Source organism: Petromyzon marinus, chromosome 13 (genome assembly GCF_048934315.1).
Source record: "Petromyzon marinus isolate PM22_M1 ecotype Great Lakes invasive population chromosome 13, UKy_Petmar_22M1.pri1.0, whole genome shotgun sequence".
In the NCBI taxonomy this organism is placed as follows: Eukaryota; Metazoa; Chordata; class Hyperoartia; order Petromyzontiformes; family Petromyzontidae; genus Petromyzon; species Petromyzon marinus.
The window spans coordinates 11,787,568-11,807,590 of NC_133679.1; the positions used below are offsets into that span (position 1 = coordinate 11,787,568).

The 20,023-nt window shown below is 44.9% G+C and overlaps 1 protein-coding gene across 1 annotated transcript; it reads left to right on the forward strand.

Moving 5' to 3' along the window:
- Nucleotides 1–4,543: 4,543 nt before the first annotated feature.
- Nucleotides 4,544–19,943, forward strand: ACAT1 (acetyl-CoA acetyltransferase 1). The gene is made up of 12 exons (XM_032953540.2): nucleotides 4,544–4,722; nucleotides 8,499–8,543; nucleotides 9,460–9,577; nucleotides 11,343–11,438; nucleotides 13,376–13,476; nucleotides 14,174–14,317; nucleotides 15,088–15,238; nucleotides 15,618–15,713; nucleotides 16,453–16,566; nucleotides 17,358–17,422; nucleotides 17,793–17,950; nucleotides 18,390–19,943. The coding sequence occupies exons 1-12, from the start codon at nucleotides 4,666–4,668 to the stop codon at nucleotides 18,508–18,510; spliced, it is 1,266 nt and encodes a 421-aa protein (XP_032809431.1). The 5' UTR covers nucleotides 4,544–4,665; the 3' UTR covers nucleotides 18,511–19,943.
- The last annotated feature ends 80 nt before the right edge of the window (nucleotides 19,944–20,023 follow it).

The window sequence follows — 20,023 nt, forward strand, 5'->3', positions numbered from 1 at the left end:
ACACATGCTTAATAATCGTCTATTGTTACCAATGAGAGGTTTTAAAAATATATATCCCACTTTTATCTTTTACCTGGTGTCATAAAGTAAATGTTCCCCCCTGAATATTCGTTTTTACGAGGAACCAATTTTTTTAAAAATAATTGTTTTCCCTTACACATATCTGTACCCACTTATTTTTCCACGAAAAAATATCTTTGTACATGACGTTACAACCATTCATTTGTAAAACAGTGCCTGTATTTTAAAACCGCTTTCCATACGTATTTGTGAACAAGTTGCTCAGTATAGCTTTGCGTTTTCATACCATCTGTTTGGTCCTAACTTTGTCCAACCAATGTCGTGGCTAATCCCTGACCTTTAACCTTAGGGTACAAATACATAGGGTAAACAACTGCCAGTGAGTGTGGACAAATGCTCATTCCCCTGGAGAAACATTATTCTGGGCAACCAAAACTCTTTTACAGCAACCAAAATCATCACTTGCCCACAATCCTGGAGGTTATTTGTTATTTAACCAATTATTTGGTACAAGGCCGTAGCCATGGAGTCAACATTGGGGGAGGACCAAATCTTACAGAGGGTCTGGGGGTCCCCCCCCCCAGAAAAATGGCAGAGATTAGGGATTAATAAAGTACAACCATAACCACAATCATATAAACAGAAATCTATTTTATAGCAATATATTGGGGGGGGGGACATTTTGAGCATATTTGAATATTGGGGGGGATGTGTTCCCCCCAATATATTATAATCACTGCCTTGATTTGGTAACGCTGTGATGGCAGTGGTGCACAAGAACACGTAAACACATTCCTACGGAGGGAGCTGGTAGGAACGTTGGGTTGCTCGGTCAATGGCCAGGGTCAACGGTGGCGTGGTTAGGTTAAACGTTGAGTTTCATAAGGGCACCACGGGGTGACTAGCCCCTGCCCACCCAACCCCACCCCTCCCACCCCCCACCTAGCCCCTCCCCACCCTCCCCTCTCCACCCAGCCCCACCCCTCCCATTTTTGGATGCACGACGGACGGACACAATAGTTTTCTGTGAGCTGGTGTAACCAGGAGGTTTCTACCAGTAAAAACTGAACACATTCCTCAATAACGCTGCCATAAAACAAAACATATTATATGCAATCTTTTGGGAAAATTCGTGCTATGAAAATGGTCCATTTGCATGAAACGTCTCCTATTCTTTGGTTCTATTGGGTAAAGTCACGTAGGTGAAAATAAAATAACAAAAAATCACGACGTTTCGGCCACAACACAAGCGGCCTTCATCAGGTGAAGGGACGAGACTGTCTGGAGGACAGCGCTGCCCTCCAGACAGTCTCGTCCCTTCACCTGATGAAGGCCGCTTGTGTTGTGGCCGAAACGTCGTGATTTTTTGTTATTTTATTTTCACCTACGTGACTTTACCCAATAGAGCCAAAGAGTATGGATCCTAGCAGTCACGAAAGCTTTAAATCTAGAACGTCTCCTATTATATATTTAAGCGAGTTTTATTGACAAATGTATTGCGTTTTTAGATACATAGTAAATAGTGCAATTTCATGTTTTCATACTGCCGCTTTCAAATAGGAAATTTGAAATAGGTAGTGTCCTATTAAAAGCAATTACGATTACATGTTTCATTAAACTGTGCCCTCTGCAAAAATGGTCTACTAATGAGTTTCAGCTAAATGTCAAGACAGCAAGCCAGCAAAACTGTACCCCTGCTAATCTTCCCTTTTCTCAACGGCCCCGTCATATACCAGCAAAACATTATACGTGCATACTTGCCATGGGAAATGTCACCCATACCCTTTACCAAAGCTGTAAACTTAGCCATGATAATAAATTATACTATAACTGTTTTGCTGATTTAATACAATGTAGAGCACTAACCTATACATGTAATTTAAGAGATGGGAGGTTTTCATTCAAAAGATGGGTTAAACTGGAATGTTTTTATTCCCAGTGTAGTTTAAATACATAAATCGAATGCAGCCTGTCTTGTTGTATTACTGACTTAACACCAATATAGAGATTTGGTAAATGCATTAAAGGAATGAATTGTGGTGGCAATTTTTTATAATATGAATTTAAATTGTAAAAAAACAGGTTCACTCTCTCAAGCATTATTTGAAACAAAACCAAAAAAAATGTTTGTTTGATGTGATCCTAGGGGTCAAAAGAACCCTCCAAATGTGTAAACAAATATATATATATGCATTTTATGGGAGTCATATATATCCTAGGAGTCCGCCATAGTGGAAATGATGCATGGGAAAGTTTTAAAAAATGTGTTTATGTTGCCATTCAGAGAAAAAAATCTCATTAATTTGACCTTTTACAAAATATAAAATATTTAATTTTACAGAGAGCCGTAAATATCCTCGGTAGGTGAAGTTGGGTGGTCGTTAATATCAGTTAATATTTAACAGCAAACAAGCACATTAAAACATAACACAAGCAGAACTTCTTCAAAGTAATTATATGTTTTTGTCTATCAGCCTGTCGGTTTTTCAGACGAATATTATCAAGCAGCCATTGTTTTTGCAAGCAAGCGCTGAATCGGTTTTGACATTACGGCTCTCATAAGTAGAGTTAGGCTTGTTAAACAAATGCTACTGGATTTCCAACTAGTGTTCGCAAAATCGCTCTCTTGTGTATGCTTTCAAATATATGTATATATTCAGTCGCAAGCTGATAAACGTGACAACCACTGCTGCGTACATAACATAATAACCATTCAATGTCTCCATCACGTATCCGTCTCTCCAAATAACACGTATTTCGTACAAAACCCATCATACATATGACCTTCGGTGGGAACATTCATTGCAGCAGTATTGAATCACGACAAGAAAACTCTGGACCGCTTTTGACACACGATTCGATGTCTCGCAGTTAAGTCTCAAAGCGCCATCTAGCGGTGCGTCCTGCTGCCACCAGTGAGTGACCTCGAGATTTTTGTATTTTACCAGGTCAGGCTCACACTGAGCTATCCTGTATAGCTTTTTTTTTGCCAGAAGCGACCTGTCGATCACAAATGACAGCTCAACGAAGTGACTAATGTGGAAATTTACAGCAGCCAAATATTCTAAACGCGTGTTTTTTATTATTATGTGGAGGGAATAACCAGAGAACCCGGATAAAAATCCACGCGGCCACGGGGAGTGAGACACGCAAACTCCAAATGTACAGGGGTCAGGGTCGGGATCGAAACCATGAACCTCCTTGTATACCAGGCGAGGTAGTTAACATCTCTCCCTGTGACCTCTTGCACCGTTGCTTGCTCTTGATGCGAAAATAATCCTTCAGTATTTCCTGAAGTGCATTGCGATAGCTTTTGTCTTAGTACATCATCAAAATACATACCGTTATAGACCGACTGGCAAGCATTGAGATAGACGAATAAGGTTCGTCCTTATTAAGACTCGTTAACACAATACAGTGGTCACCAATGCTTAATGCTACAAAGTCTGCCACAGGCAAACACATACGTTAGGGACCGTCCATTAATGACGTCACGCACCTAGTGGGGGGGGGAGGGGGTTGAGAAATATGACGTCACATCAAAATACGCAACTTTAAATAAGTATAGACAACACGTTCTACTTAATTAAATAGACTTTTAAATGAATGTTTTCTCCTACAACATCAGAGTGCAGCGCCACATTAAATAAATACGCACTACAATGGCAATAGTTTAAAGAGATTTGAAGCATGTTTTATATTTTTTTTTGGGGGGGGGGCAGAGCTTTGTGACGTCATATTTGAGGGGCGGGGTGTTTGACTTTTTGTGACGCCGTGTGACGAAGGGGCGGGGGGACGGGTCAAAAATCGTCCAAAATCGCGTGACGTCATTTATGGACGGCCCCTTATATGGGATCTGCACTTCAACACTATAGGGCCCGTTAACTTGGCTAATGCCAAATTTGGTATTAGCCAAGCTTATTGATTGTAATTAGCCAATTTAATTTTCCCCTTCGTAGAGAAGTGGGACTCTACAATGCATGGTTCTGACTCCCAGAGGCAAACTTTGTAACAATGAGCATTTGAGTCCGAATGAGACCAGCCCACAGTTGTTATCTATAACTGCTGCTAGTAGCAGTCCGGATATCCCCGGGTATGTACTTAATGTATTTTGTTTTTTTTAAGCGAAGCATGTTTAAATTATTTCATATATTTTTTCGTTTACGTATTTCTCAAGTACATTGCAAATGGCATCACACCTAGCTTCTCTCACACTTTAACCGACTGGCGAAGCCAACTAATGACGTCACAACGCCTCGCTCAATGTGGGACAGTTGAGTGATGTCATCGCAACAAACATCAATGACCGTCTCCCCCGCACGGCGACAGCCACCGGTTAACACGCCCGTGACGTCACTCCCCACACAACGAATACAAAGGACGACGATGGCGTTAGGGGGGCCGCGGTCTCCGCTTCATCCTATTGGCCAATAACGGCCCCATGATGTCACGCCCTCGAACGACAAGGGTGAGGGTGGGGGGGGCGTGGTCGCCACCTATTACTATTGGCCGCCTCGGCGTGACGTCACCGACACACCCACCAGCACCATCACCACCCGCCTGCTTCGGCTTCAGCTGACTCATCAGCTGTCAAGCCAGACGCGGGCAAGCCACCGAGCGAGGAGGTGACCGCGAGAACGAGCCATGCTGCGCCGCGCCGCCTCTCCAGCCCTCAGGGCGCCCCGGGCCGCCTTGCTGGTGGTGAGAAACAAAGAATTACCATGCACACACCCCCCCACTCCCTCCCCCCCCGTATGCCTGCGCTGTGTGTTGGTGGCGCTGGCCACCCACCCACTCGTGTGCCGTGCCGGCCTTCGTAGGTGCTCGCTAACAGCACTTGCATCCTACAGTCTGTTAAGGATACACGGAGTGGCCCTCCCTACTTCTCAATGCCTGACACCAGTGTGGTTGACTTGGTGGGGATTCCGTTGCTTGGTGGCCCATTCGAATATTGCTGCCAGCTTCCTTAACGCTTTGCACGCCGCTTCATCCACACTGCCCGCTTCATCCCCACTGCCCGCTTCATCCACACTGCCCGCTTCACCCACACTGCCCGCTTCATCCACACTGCCCGCTTCACCCACACTGCCCGCTTCATCCACACTGCCCGCTTCATCCACACTGCCCGCTTCACCCACACTGCCCGCTTCACCCACACTGCCCGCTTCATCCACACTGCCCGCTTCATTCACACTGCCCGCTTCACCCACACTGCCCGCTTCACCCACAGTGCCCGCTTCACCCACACTGCCCGCTTCACCCACACTGCCCGCTTCATCCACACTGCCCGCTTCACCCACACTGCCCGCTTCATCCACACTGCCCGCTTCATTCACACTGCCCGCTTCACCGCTCTCTGTTCCCGTGCTTACAATAGCTGCGTTTTTGCTGCCTGCTCCATTCCAGGCTGCTTCATCACTGCTTCCTTCATCACTGCCTGCTTCACTAACACACAGTAGTGTCCTTGCTTTCATAATTAATGTTGCTGCGCGTGTCTTTGTCTGTCTTTGTTGAACGTCGCCACTGGGGAGACGAAGGCGGCCGGGAGTGGTTACTGCTCATCGCACCCCCCCTCCCCCACCTTGTGTGCCATGCATGGCCTTAATAGGTGGCTCGCTAGCAGCACTCGCTACGAAACGTCTGTCGAGGCTCTTTTTTTATATACGGGCGGATCCTGTTGCCATTTGTTGTAAACGAATTACGAGTGCCGTGGTTATCCTCCGTGCACGGGAGCTGATGAATCGTGCGGCTTTGGCTGCGGGCGAGTGGGTCGGGGTCCCCCCGTTGGTTTGCAAGTGATTACGTTGTGCCCTGGGGTGAGCACGAGTTCAGCCAACAAGCCTTGGACGCGCCCCGTGTCTGCCGAGCTGACGGGGTTAATCGTGCGGCATCCACTCACTGCTGGGGGAGGAGGAGGAGGGGCGTTCTGTGTGCACTGTGGCTGATTTGAGCATGGACACCTGCAATTTGTGGGATTTAACATCCGAATAAAAGTCTTGAGTCGTCCCCAAACAGACACCCACGTCACCGTCGGCATCGTCTTCACAGGTCGGTGAAATGAGAGTCACCTCGGTGGGCTGCAGGTTTCACTCAACCGGTCCCTGCTATATAATAAGAACGTGGAATGTTCACCACTAGTTTATGAACAAACCCCCACCCCCCCCCCGATAATTGAATCTCACCCAATGCTTGTTTGAACATCGTCCTGTGCTGTCAGTATGGCTGTAGCCGGCTGGGAAATCGCGGTTTCGTCGACTTTGAATAACGCAGACAGAAAGAGAAACGCATGGTTCAGGGAACAAATACAAATTCATAGATATCACAATCTTATAATTGTGCTTGTCCCCCACTACTAATGCAGCATCACCAATTAATTGGTATAATGGTAACGGTGTTTGCATTTTAATGGCAATTAACTGCTTTGGCATCTTACATCACATTTTTTATTTATGAATTATTTGAATGGAACTGTTACAAAATTTAAGTGGGTTTGGACAGGACACGTTGCGAGGAGAAATCGTGACCGGGAGTGGAAACGAAGGAAGGAATGGCAGCCAAAGGAGGAAACGCGTCTTAGGGGACGCGTCCACTGCTGAGATGAGCTATGAGATCGGCTCACGTTCAAAAACTAGATGGAGTTGTAGATGCATCGCTCGACCATGAGAGATCGGTCACAGCTTGAGGAGGCCTTCATCAAGCAGTGGATTGATCATGGCTGATGATCGTGACCGTAGACCAACGTATTCTTTATTATTCGTTGTGCACTTTGTACAGCTGTTGCACACTCGAGATACCAGCGCCGGTCTTAACAGCCCAGTGACCTTCACAGCACACTTTGTGCACTTAAAAGCAGGTCATTGGAACCCTGGGGTCGCTACTGGATATCATAAACACGCTGTATTAATATAGGAAAATCAAGACGTGTTTGCTTTAATTGTATGTTGGTACTTTCACGGGAACTGCACATTTAGCGATAGAACTGATAGAGAGCTGCGGGACTTTGTAAATTGTGACAATTTCATTATCATGTGTATTACCAGCAAACATTATATCAGGCTTAGCCGACAGCACACTCCTTGGGAGGTAAATTACTTGGTTCACTGATGAGAGGGATCATATGTTGCCAAGTGTTTTGCACAAGACTTGAGTGTGAAGCCCTTTAGAATTTTAGGCTGTCCCCTGCACTGTAAGTGAAACCTTTCAACCTTCAAGCCATAATTTTCAGGGGCCCAACATCAAGATCAGTGTGCTTAAAGTTTTCATCACAATGTGTATACTACAAACTACAATGGTGAACTATTTATAGATACCCCACTTAAAGAATATGGAGACATTATAGAGAAACATTGTATTTCAAAGCCTCTACAAGTCTGTCATCCAATCACAACACATTCAATATTTTCATTTTCTCCTCTGTAAGATACGGAGCCATCAATTACACAATAGGCAATCGCCCGTTGAGAAGACTGTTAAGAGGGCGATTAGAAATCAGTAGAGAATCTAAAAGTGGATCACCCTCTACATTTTGTCCCTATGATTCCCAATGCAGAGCTGTCACGTTGAGTGTATGAAGTGCCAGGCGTGCTTCCTTGCAGGGTAATGGAAATACAGGGGCATTTGAGGTCGGAGTATTGGCCAGTGCTGTGGTCGAGTGAGATGGCTGGAGTGTCAGACAGTCCCACGCCTATCCCTGTACGTGAGAAGTGTCGTGTCACTTATGGCTGGAAGATGACCGCTAAACTCATGAATATGCATGTTGTAAAGCCACCTCACACTGCTTTTTTGCGAGAATATTAACTAGGTTTAGTAACACCGACCATATAACCATACAGTAGTATGTTCATGAATCACAATTGAACTCGTATGAATTGTTTGAAAATTACCTAAATGTGCATCCACCTTAGTTGATCGAAAGGTCGTGAGTGGTGGGTTAAAGTGTGGATATACTCCCGCCTCTTTCAATACACACTGGCAGCGTGGAAGAGTAGGCCAAGAACCCTCTCGAGGAGCTTCTCTAGATTATTTACCTTTTAATGTGAAGTTTTTGACTTGCATTATATTGTATACTGTATTTGGTATTAATGTTTGATGAACAATAAACATGAATACTGCTTTATGAACTCGTTAAGAATACCGTGCCCATTTTTCATTGCTTTATGCAACCAAATTTCCCCCCAAAAACTGTAGGCTAGAGGACAAAAAATGTCACCTAAAATACACGCTCTGTACGAATGTTTAGCGTTAACGCAATCACCGTTTAATTCCGTTGGTGGGTAAACACAACAGTGCGTGACAAGGAAATCTCTCAATGCTGTTCAAAGGCACCTTCACTGGGGAACAGTTTCTTTCCAACAGGCAAACCAGGGGGAGGGGAGATCTCGTAGTGGTGTTGTGACGTGATGTTAAACTCCCCATCCTGCAGTGTGTGAATATATAAATGTGCCATAAACAAATGTTCTGGATATTTTTTGGCGCAGAATCAATGGCTGCAAAGAAGCTACACGTCGGGGCCTGCGCTGAACGTGAGTGGCCATTTCCTCCGGGTTAGAAACAGGGGCAATACGTACACACAACGGTGGGGAATTTCATACTTGTGATACCTTGCTGTAAGGCTGTCGAGACATTTCACCTGCAAAATATGAGGCTCTTGCACCCCAACTCATTGTCATGAACATTAACGTTTCCAGCCACCACACACGTATTCGGAGTGAAGTTCTTGCATAGCGATTGGCACGCTGCGCTGCGAACCCTCGCGGACTGAGTTCAATTCCCGAGCACGGCTAGCATCAATGTCGAGTGGTATCTGAGGACTTTGCGTTGGGCACTCCACTTTTTACACACCAAACACTGACCAGCATGGTCAAACGACCCCCATAACCAGTGTGGTATGGGGAGGCCTTGAGACTACTGTCGTCATTTATCGTGCATACATGATCTAATTCCAAGTACGTACTTGTTTATTTTTTTAGTTGAGTTTGGTGCCCCCAATGTTGTGAGTTCCAGCAACTCTAGGGATCTTCTTTGGTTCTTTCGGTAAAGTCACGTAGAATGAGAACAAAATAATAAATTGATAAAATAAAATAACACAATAATATTCTCACGACGTTTCGGCCACAACACAAGCGGCCTTCATCAGGTGAAGGGAGCGAGACTGTCTGTCCTACCAGACTGTCTGTCCTACCAGACAGTCTCGCTCCCTTCACCTGATGAAGGCCGCTTGTGTTGTGGCCGAAACGTCGTGAGAATATTATTGTGTTATTTTATTTTATCAATTTATTATTTTGTTCTCATTCTACGTGACTTTACCGAAAGAACCAAAGAAGATGAATCATTGCAGTCACGAAAGCTTTAAATCGAAACTCTAGGGATATTGAGTGGCTGCCCAGTAACTGGCGTGCATGTGTATATACAGTATATCCATATTTTATATTTGCGCAGGAGGTGGTCATTGTCAGTGCCGTACGTACACCGGTGGGCTCATTCCGGAGTTCCCTGTCCTCGATCACTGCCCCCAAACTGGGTTCCATCGCGATCCAAGCTGCCGTGCAGAAATCTGGTACGTTTTGTGTTTGTGTGTGTGAAGCTCTGTGGCTGGGAGGTGTGTGCAGGGTAGTCTTTGGCTGGTGGCCGATAGTGTTCCAGGAACATTATGATTATGGGGGACTGGTGGCTGTGTGGGTTGTGTGTGTGATGGGGAGCGGTAAGTGTACTGCTTAGCGCGCTACGCTACAAACCTGCTGATATGAGTTTGATTCCTGCTCACGGTCAACATCAGTGACGATTATCTGAACCGGTCCTGGGCCTCCACTAGGTCGACTTAGTCTCAAATGAGTACCTGTGGTGCGCAAAAATATTGCCACTGAGGAGACAAAGACGGCCAGGCGTGGTGCTGACCAGCCACCCCCTCGTGTGCCGTGCCAGCCTTCATAGGTGTTGATCGGGAACAGCACTTGCCCCAACAGTCTGTTAAAGCTATACGGGGGATCTTTGTCTTTGTGGTGGGTGTGAGAAAGTAAAGTATCATGTCAGCATGTTATTTTAGGTGCGTTTATTTCCCTTTTGTACTGCAAAAACAAAAACCAGACTAAACAGGAGTCAAAGTATAAAATGTGCTTAGAGGGCGATTCATTTTGATAATATACATGTGCAGATCTGCTCACTGATAACAGACTGGTGAACGTGTAATGAATGACATCTTTAATTGAGCAGATAAACTATAGAAAAAACATTTACGTGAAATCTAGCAAAAACAACCTACATAAATGCAAAGATACTTATAAGGTTCCATATTCACAAGCTTTTACAAAGTCTTCATCGAGCAGCTGTTAGAGATGCTGTAAGAGCCTTATTTTGGTTGTCAATCCCAAGTTCCTTCGATATGTAATAATTTTCCTTGGTTAAATTACAAAAAATATATACTTTTTCCACCAAAATATATGTTTGTAAACACAAGGGTGTTTATTGTTAAACAATCTTCAATGAGCAACTCAGCTGGTGAAATAAAGTAGTTTTTTTACCTTGATTCGCTTTAAATTTGTTTTTTGTTGCTCGCAACAATTTTGTGCCATGCTGCGATGCATTTGTTTATTTTACAACACCCCTTGCTCGTTCCTATATTTAGTTTCTGATCAAGTGAGAGCCAAATGAAATGTAAAAAAAAATCTCTTTTGCAAGGCAGGCTCAGGGTGCAAACTATAGTAGAGTGGGGAAGGAAGGATGAAAGGCAAAAAAGTTAACTACTGTGGCTTCTGCTGCATAGCTTTATGAAATTTTCTGGTCATGCAACGTGTTGATTCGCTCCACATGCTGGGAGATTCTTCAAGAATTGAGGAACTGAAGAAGCTCCCAGCACATCATGATGTCAGACATCATGCCAAACAACACCCAGTACAACCCGATAGCACATCATAGAGATGAAGGCAAATGTTTTTATCCTGCAGTATGGCGGTCGATTCAATGTGCGTGTGTGTGTGTGGGGAGCGGTGGTGTGGCGGTTAGCGCCCTGTGCTACGAACCCGGCGACCCTAGGTCGAGTCAGCCTTAAATGAGTACCTGGTGTAATGTGTAAACATTGCCACTGGGGAGACAAAGGCGGTCAGGCGTGGTGCTGGACACTCACTCCCTTGTGTACCATGCCGACCTTCATAGGAGCTCGCTAGCAGCACTTGCTCCAACAGTCTGTTGAAGGCTATATGGGGGATCTTTGTCTTTTGATGAACCATAGCTGAGAGGGTTGATAAACGTGTTTATAGATTTGATTAAAAAAAATTAGTACTTCCGATGCAATATCGTTTACCTTTGTGTGACCGCCCCGCATGCAGGCATTCGCCCGGAGGACGTGCAGGAGGTGTACATGGGGAACGTTCTGCAGGGCGGAGAGGGGCAGGCACCAGCCAGGCAGGCGCTCATCGCAGCAGGCAAGCCAATCGCAGGCTTGCAGAGTTGCCACCCACACATAATACGCTTCCACAACTCCTCCGTTTTATCAGATGGGTCTCCTCAGCACAGTTTTGGCTGCGGCTTCGGTATTCTCCCAAACACATATTTGTCAGGATGTAGTAGGTCCCCATGTTGCGGAAGACCCAACTTATGGAAATCCGACCTTACGGAAATGCTCCAGTAAATCATGTTAAAACAAATTAAATATGCAGACATTGTTGCGTTAGTTACGTAAGCGCAAACAGTGCAGCGGGGTGGTGTTGCGGATGCACACCGTGGAGCGAGGCGTAAGCCCCACCTTACGCCTTGCTCCACCAAAACGCCACCTTCACCAAGCCCGAGCTTCACGAGGAATATGGTAAATGGAATTTTTTTGTAGCGTTACGTAATTGTTTTCTATGCTTATAACTCTATTTTTCCCATGTTTCTATTCCCAGTTTTCTTAACTTTAGGTTTATTTCATGAGTTATTTACTGTATGTGCTTTATTTAACACTATTACACTTTGATTGCGTACGGTCTCAACCAACAGCAATCGGAGAAGTCCAGGCCTAGCCTTAATGCACTGTAAAAGAACATTCGGAAGTGACTGCTTTCTGTTCACAATTCATAATAAAATGTTTCGTGGTCTTCATAAACAATTGGATACAGTCTATGTTCCATTAGTTTAATTATGGGTAGTGTTAGGATAGATATTCCATTAAATGAAAGAATCACAGGAAATGCAGAGCGTATGTACAGCAATACGATAAAGGTAGCGATAGAAAACGGTTGACAGCGCGACACGGTACTGAGAGAAAACGAACCTAGTAATCGGGTAGGGGAGGCACAACTATTTCCGGCTATGGGGTTTTATCTTGATTTTGGGGGAGAATTGTTCAGTTTCCGACATAAGGAAAATTTGGGGTACGGATCGTTCTTGGGAGCCTAACCCTTCCGTAACCCGGGGACTGCCTGTATATGACTTTCAGGATATGCAATTATCGGGCTTTTTAATTCCTCACCATCTCATCTCAATTGCCTTGTTGCGCTACGGCAGTCTATCCAAGGTGAACGTCCACTGGCAACCACATCGAGGTGGCACCCGTGCAGCACCAGTCTGCAATGAGCATCAGTTTTCCAGCAGGGGGCGATGTTGCTATGTAAAGTAACAACCTATTCATACGTGACCAGTATCCATATTTTTTCTTAAATTCAAAGGTGGCAACACCTACTTCCCACTTTCCTGTGACCAAGCGACATTCAACTGTAGCTACAAAGCTAACGTTCAAAGATCATATGCCGTGAAAATAAAGTTCTGCACATGCAAAAAACAACAATTTTAATTTGCAAAGTTGGCTATCAGATAGATTCATTGAAAACCAAATTAAATTATTTTTTCCCCTGTCATTTATGACCGGGCTGAGCTCATCAACTCGCTCTACACTTGGGAATCTGATTTAATCGCAGGTAAATGAAACCTGGATTATAACGCAGCATCTCATCAGTAGTGGCTCATAATCCTGAGTCATCTGGCCACCTGTTTTTTTTATAAAAAAAAAATTGTCAGCCAATGAGAAATTTGATAACGTTATCCACTGCTGGTAGCTTTTCTTAATTATGACAATGTATAGTTTTTAAACCAGTTTATACAATTGTATCTCACAGTTGCTGAAGAACCACAGACAAGTTGTAAGGCAGCCAGGTGATGAGCTGGTGCCAAAAATTGCCCAAGTTCTGCAATCCTATATATATTAAGATGTTTTCAGCCACTTAATGATTGTTTATACATTCTTAAAATAAGTTTTGTAGTGGTGATGTTTGATTAGAATGTTAATTTGTTGAGCTACTTGTAAACAAGCCACGTGAGCTTTAATGAGCCTATGCTGGAATTATAAAGATAAATTAAGTAATGCAAACCGTTTGCACATTTTCAGGTTTGCCAATCTCAACTCCTGCAACAACCATCAACAAAGTGTGCGCTTCAGGCATGAAGGCGATCATGATGGCGTCACAGAGCCTCATGTGTGGCCACCAGGTCAGAGGGAGGAGGAATTACATGGTGTTTTCAGTATTCACAATGTGTGCGTTGTGCGTAAGCGCTGTGGTGTGCTTTGTTTTATCACATTATGCACGTGGGTCTGTGTACATGCACACACGTGGGGAGCGGTAGGGTAGCAGCTAGCACGCTGCGCTACGAACCCGGCGACCTCGGTTCAATTCCCGCTCATGGCCAACACAAGTGATGATTATCTGCACCGGTCCTGGGCCTCCTGTAAGTCGACTCAGCCTCAAATGAGTACCTAGTGCAGTGTGTAAACATCGTCACTAGGGAGACGAAGGCGGCCGGGCGTGGTGTTGCCCACCCACCCTCTTATGTGCCGTGCTGGCCTTCATAGGTGCTCGCTAACCGCACTTGCCCCAACAGTCTGTTAAGGCTATACGTGGGATCTTTGTCTTTGTACATGCACACCTAAGTTTGATTCCTGGTCACAGCCAACGTCGGGGACAAGTGGCATCAGGACTTGTCCTGGACCTCTCCTATGTTGACTGAGCCTTAAATGAGTGCTATGTGCAGTGTGTAAACATTGGGTGGCAAATTTGGCCATGCATGTTTCTGGCTATATCGCCCCTTTATGCGGCACTCCAGCCTAAATAGGTGATCGCTAACAGAGCTTCCTCCAACAGTCCATATGGCTACAGAGGGGAGCTTTGTCTGTTCGCGTGCGTTGCAGGATGTGATGGTTGCGGGCGGTATGGAGAGCATGTCCAACGTCCCCTTCATCATGCGGCGTGAAGATCCGCCGTACGGCCGCGTCTCCCTAGAAGATTTAATTGTTCACGATGGACTAACGGACGTCTACAACAAGATACACATGGTGGGCACCAGCTTTTAAACCAATTGCATTCGCAACTTGGCTTTCATACACATTCCTTAAACACAGCTTGACTTTCTCGCTTAATAACTATTGTGCTTTGTCAGCCTCTGACTAAATCACCCAGAGTTGGCAAGAATAATGCTTACAATATAAACTTGTAACGCGCGCGGTATTCACTCGATCTCGAAGAGAGAGAGCGACTCAGGTCGCGAGGAACCACAGACAAGCGGGAAAGGCAGCGACGCAGTGACCTGGCACCAAATCCCCCCCCCCCCCCCCAAGCTCGGTGGTCCTCTATATTAAGTTATTATCAGCCAATTAATGAGTGTTTAAATGTGAGGAAACCGGCGGACCTGGAGAATACATGTTGCATGTGAGGGGGAAACCCGCTATCGCATACAGATGGAACAGGTGAAGTAAACATTTCCTGTGATCCACCACCCCTCGCCTCCACAGTTGCAAGATTCTGAGTTTCGCATGCCGTTTTTAACACGTGCACGTTTTCGCAGCCGCATGTGATTCAAGGGCTGCATGTCGAGCATTTCTGCTTTCAAGCTTTCGCCACGTGCTACTCTTGAGAGAACAAATGCTTGACACGCAGCCCAACCTGGAAAACCGCGCTCGGTTCTCACATGTCCTTTGAGAAAGCGATAAATAAATCTTGATGGTTGACACTGGCCAACTTGGATCACGTGGCAGGTTTAAAAAAAAATGTGTATTGTGGTCCCTGTGCCCATTCTCCATGTGTTCACCACCCTCTCAACCTGCAGGGCAACTGTGCGGAGAACACCGCACGTAAGTTTGGGCTGTCACGTGAGGCTCAGGACCAGTACGCCATCTCCTCGTACCAGCGCAGCCAGAAGGCTTGGGAGTCTGGCAAGCTGCTCAAGGAGGTGGTACCTGTCACCATCACCAAGAAAGGTCTGGGTCTTCGCATATTTTTCATCTGTTTGTTTTATTTATCCAAATTTTATCCCAACTGTGCTGTCAATGTTAAGTCACGAGACAACCAATCCATTCGTAATTCTCACAGAACACTGCTCTGCGAGAGTTATGAATGGATTGTTTGTATTGGAGGACAAACTCCAGAACCTCTTCTGAGGACCAGTTGAAGTGACTCCCAGTCCACAAGCTTTCGTGACTGCAGTGATTCATATTCTTGGTTCTTTCGGTAAAGTCACGTTGAAAGGACAACAATATATATTTTATTATTTTATTGTTTCCTTTCAACGTAACTTTACCGAAAGAACCAAGAATATAAAGTTTTAATTGTTTAACTTTGTTTACCTATCTGGCACAGGCAAACCGGATGTGGTGGTATCGGAGGATGAAGAGTTCCGGCGTGTGGATTTCAGCAAAGTTCCCAAGTTGAAGACTGTGTTCCAGAAGGAAAATGGTAAATATTGAAACGCATTGTTTTAAGCCTGACTCTTTGTAAGATTTGCTGTAACAGTGTAATGGGAAATGTGGTGTTCCCCTAAACATGAGCACATTGATTGCAATGTAGTACCCTACAGAACTGAAATGCAGCTGTTGGGTAGAGAGCGGAAGTGCTGACATCGACTATAAATACAGTAACATGCATGAGAAATGCTATCCTGTGCATCAGCTGATGGCTCGGTTGGATTCAAAATAAGGAACTAAGATGTCTAAAAAACAACGTATATATTGCATACAGAAGGAAAAAAAATTGCATTCTGCAGCATGGTTGTTGAACACTATGGATGACAGGAAATTGTCAGTCCTTGACATTAGGATTATGTATCAAGCCGTGAAGTCCATGAGAGCAGTCTGTAAAATGTATAGGCCGTAAAGGTGGGGATGCAGATCTTATAACAGTCAACAGAAGTCTCATTCGGAAATTCACCATCTAGATATTGGCTCCAGACAACAGGAGGAGACCAGGCCAAAAGATGACCAGATTGACCAACTGGTCCTTTCTCTCCAGATCGCTCCCTAGACCTTCCTGATTGTTGCTGCAAGGACTGAAACTTGGGCGTCAGGCCCAACTGTTAGAACCTTGCCCCCTCAACAGGCTTGCCATAAAAAAATCCCTTGCGTCTGGGGCATTGATTCCCTGCGCATCCACGCGTTCGCGCGGGTGACGAATCGCCGTGGGTCTTCGCTCCCTGCAGGCACAGTGACCGCGGCCAACGCGAGCACCCTCAACGACGGGGCAGCCGCTCTGGTTCTCATGACGGCACAGGCGGCAAAACGGCTGGGCGTCACACCCCTCGCACGCGTGGCCGGTACCGCCTGCCCACTGCACGACGACTTGTGTACACTGCATCCCATCCCCTTACGCGCTCCTTACTTGAAGCGGTACACCCACAGGCCTTTTGGCGGTCCGCTGCCAAGTGATGGTGGTGTCCTTGCATCATGTGGGTTCATATTCTCTTGGTTCTTTCGGTGAAGTCACGTAGAAGGGAAACAATAAAATAATAGAAAATATAAAACAATGAAATTCTCACGACGTTTCGACTGCAACACAAGCAATCATCAGCAGGTGTGAAAACCACAGCAAGAACATTTGAAAAAAAGTTTAAAAACCGCCACTTTTTTTCTAATTTTCTTGCTGTGGTTTTCACACCTGATGATGATTGCTTGTGTTGCAGTCGAAACGTCGTGAGAATTTTATTGTTTTATATTTTTATAATTTTATTGTTTCCCTTCTATGTGACTTTACCGAAAGAACCAAGAATATGAATCCCAGCAGTCACGAAAGCGTTAAATCAAAATCATGTGGGTTGTGGAGGTTATTTGACCATACTCTCCCTGACGTAGTCTCACCGAATGTGGTAAAGGACATTTGTTTTTTTAATTTAAAGCTTTCGTGACTGCAGTAATTCATATTCTTAGCTCTTTCGGTAAAGTCACGTTGAAGGGAAACAATAAAAATAATGTTTTATATATATTTTATTGTTTCCCTTCAACGTGACTTTACCGAAAGAGCTAAGAATATGACATTTGTTTTCTTTCATGTTGTATTTCCTTGAACTTTTGAAAACATTCACAGATAATTCCGGTAAATTCTGTTTAGGCTTTGGAGATGCTGCGGTGGATCCCATTGACTTTCCGATTGCCCCTGCCTATGCTGTGCCCAAGGTGAGAACTCAAAAGCCATGGTAGTTATATAGCTGCGACCACAATGTACAACATGGACTGTGCATCACATGCCATGGGGATCATATTTCATCATGTCGGTCAGCACGGGTTGTTGAATGCGGAAAGCATGAAAGTGAAATGCAACGATAGATTTTGCTGCATTGCCGTCTTACTGCCCAATACATAACCCCAAAGGTTAAATCACCTCTTAGGCATGGGATTGCTCATGGGAGCACTACCCAGGCTTAGCTTCTGAGATGTGACAAAATCAGGCACATCCCAGATCATTTTGTCACAGATGCAAATGAAGTATGTAGCGTGTGGTTTGGGCTGCACTGGCATTTCACGTGTGATGTTTACTCTCCCACAGGCGCTGGAACACGGCGGTATCAAGAAAGAAAACATCGCCATGTGGGAGATAAACGAGGCCTTCAGTGTGGTTGTCCTGGCAAACATCAAAATTCTGGAAATTGACCCAGCGCGTGTCAACATCAATGGAGGTGCTGTCGCTTTGGGCCACCCCATTGGGTAAGCCACTGTGGCAGCCGCTGCATAGCACGTGTCTTGGATGCGGTGGACTGCCATATAAGCATGTAGATTAAATAATAAGGCAGGTGAGAGAGCAGGTTGGATTGCTTTTATAAAACTGAACTTAACGATGAAAAATGCTGAGTGTAGTACTTAAAGAAGCTTACTTAAAGAATCTCATGTGGGTCTCTAATATATATGAAAGTTTTAGGGGCTCATGGTGACTGAGCTGAAACCATCAACTCATTGCACTTGACAACCCAATACAATCACAGGTGGCTTTAACCAGGATTCGAAATCACAATCTCAGTGGAGTCAGTTCAGTGCAATGACATCCAAGTCACCCAGCCACTGCCAAGCAAGTTTCTCTTTTTGCCGTTTTTTTCCCCAACGTTACCCCCATAATGTTATCGGCATCATGTCTTTTAAACACTTGCAGGATGTCAGGGGCTCGGATCGTTGGCCACATGGTGCATGCTCTGAAGGCAGGGGAGTACGGCATGGCTGCGATCTGCAATGGCGGTGGCGGAGCATCGGCCCTGCTCATAGAGAAGCTGTGAGCTACCTGGGCAACTACAGCGGCACCTTCCCCACAGATGATGGTCACGTAGTTGATGACGGGCGTCCGAGTGAGCACGTACATTACTGTTGTAGGATAGAGTTCAACCTCGAAGGTGTGTCATTTCAGCCAACGGTAAAACAAATTTGAGTTAACGTTTGTCTAAATTCTACGATGTTTGCACACTCGTCCTGGTAATTGTGTCGCGAAGATGCTGTGTTTTTGGACAGCCTTCCACGTTATTCATTTGGTGAAGCTTGCCCTCTTGAACGGAATCGGTACATGCGCTCCAGATAACATTACTAAGGAAGAATCGGAAGCTCATACAGCAATCCCTCGCCAAACGCGGAGGTTAGTTTTCCTGGAAAAGGCCGTGGTAGACAAATCTGCGGTTGGTAAAATACAGGGCCTATGGCAAATAGGGGGTTAGGGGAACCACGTCCGTGGTCAGACTTGTCATAGCTTAACTAACTTGAATATTTATTAACTAAACATGAATAAAATAGTGCATTACACATCAACATAATAAAATATAAATAAACATTAAATTTACTTTACATAACTTTCATGTTGAGGGTAGAAGTCCATTATTATGACAATGAGATTATGGGGGTATACAGGTAATAAACCATGTGTACATGATTTCCGCAGTTGGCTAGGGATTGCTGTACTCTTTACAAGTTTCCCGGCTCACACTCCTAATATATCACGGCACACATAAGTATGTCGCCTTTACATTTCTTGGAACAGACCAGTATATAGCCTTTACATTTCTTAACATGTCAGGAGTTTCCAAAGCATAAAGCACTTTTCATAAGGATGACCAACCCAGTTTCATTGTCCTGTAACCCTCTGAGGTCGAGGATAATTCTGGATCTGAGACATGGACACACTTTAACAATCTAATTCATTACGATGTTCAAGTCTTGTATAGCCCAGTCTCACTCCCAAGGTCATGTGTAGCTTCGTTGTTCAGAGTTAACGAACCTCTTGTCGAATGCATACCTGTGGTATTGATGAGCTTCTCAACAAGCTGACCAATGTGGTGTGGCCGTTATGCGCTAGGGGATTGGCGTGATGGAGGTCTGCTTGGGTACATCTACAGAATTCAGCCTCGGAAGGAACTGGACCCAACCATTGTCATTTATCCTCGAGACATGCTTTGAAGATCCTTGGCAATTTATTGTCAAGTGGGACAGGCACAGTAATTTTTATTGGCAAACATTTCTCTGTGTTACATTTCTTAGTCTAAGTGTTATTGTGGATGTCCCTGCCTTCCCACTTGCCCTTGTTTCAAGCACTGCAAATAGAGATGAGAGGAAGTGTTTGGAAGCATTAAACGTGGGCTAGGGGATGACACAGTGTGGAATAGACTCAAATGTTGTGCAAATTAAGCTAAATGGTTGTACAGAAATAAAAACAATGGAGTTATGATTTACTGTTGTGCCTTCTGTGGGTGTGGACAGTGTCATCCTTCATTGTCACGTGTTTACTGTCCTTGCATATTATGTTTA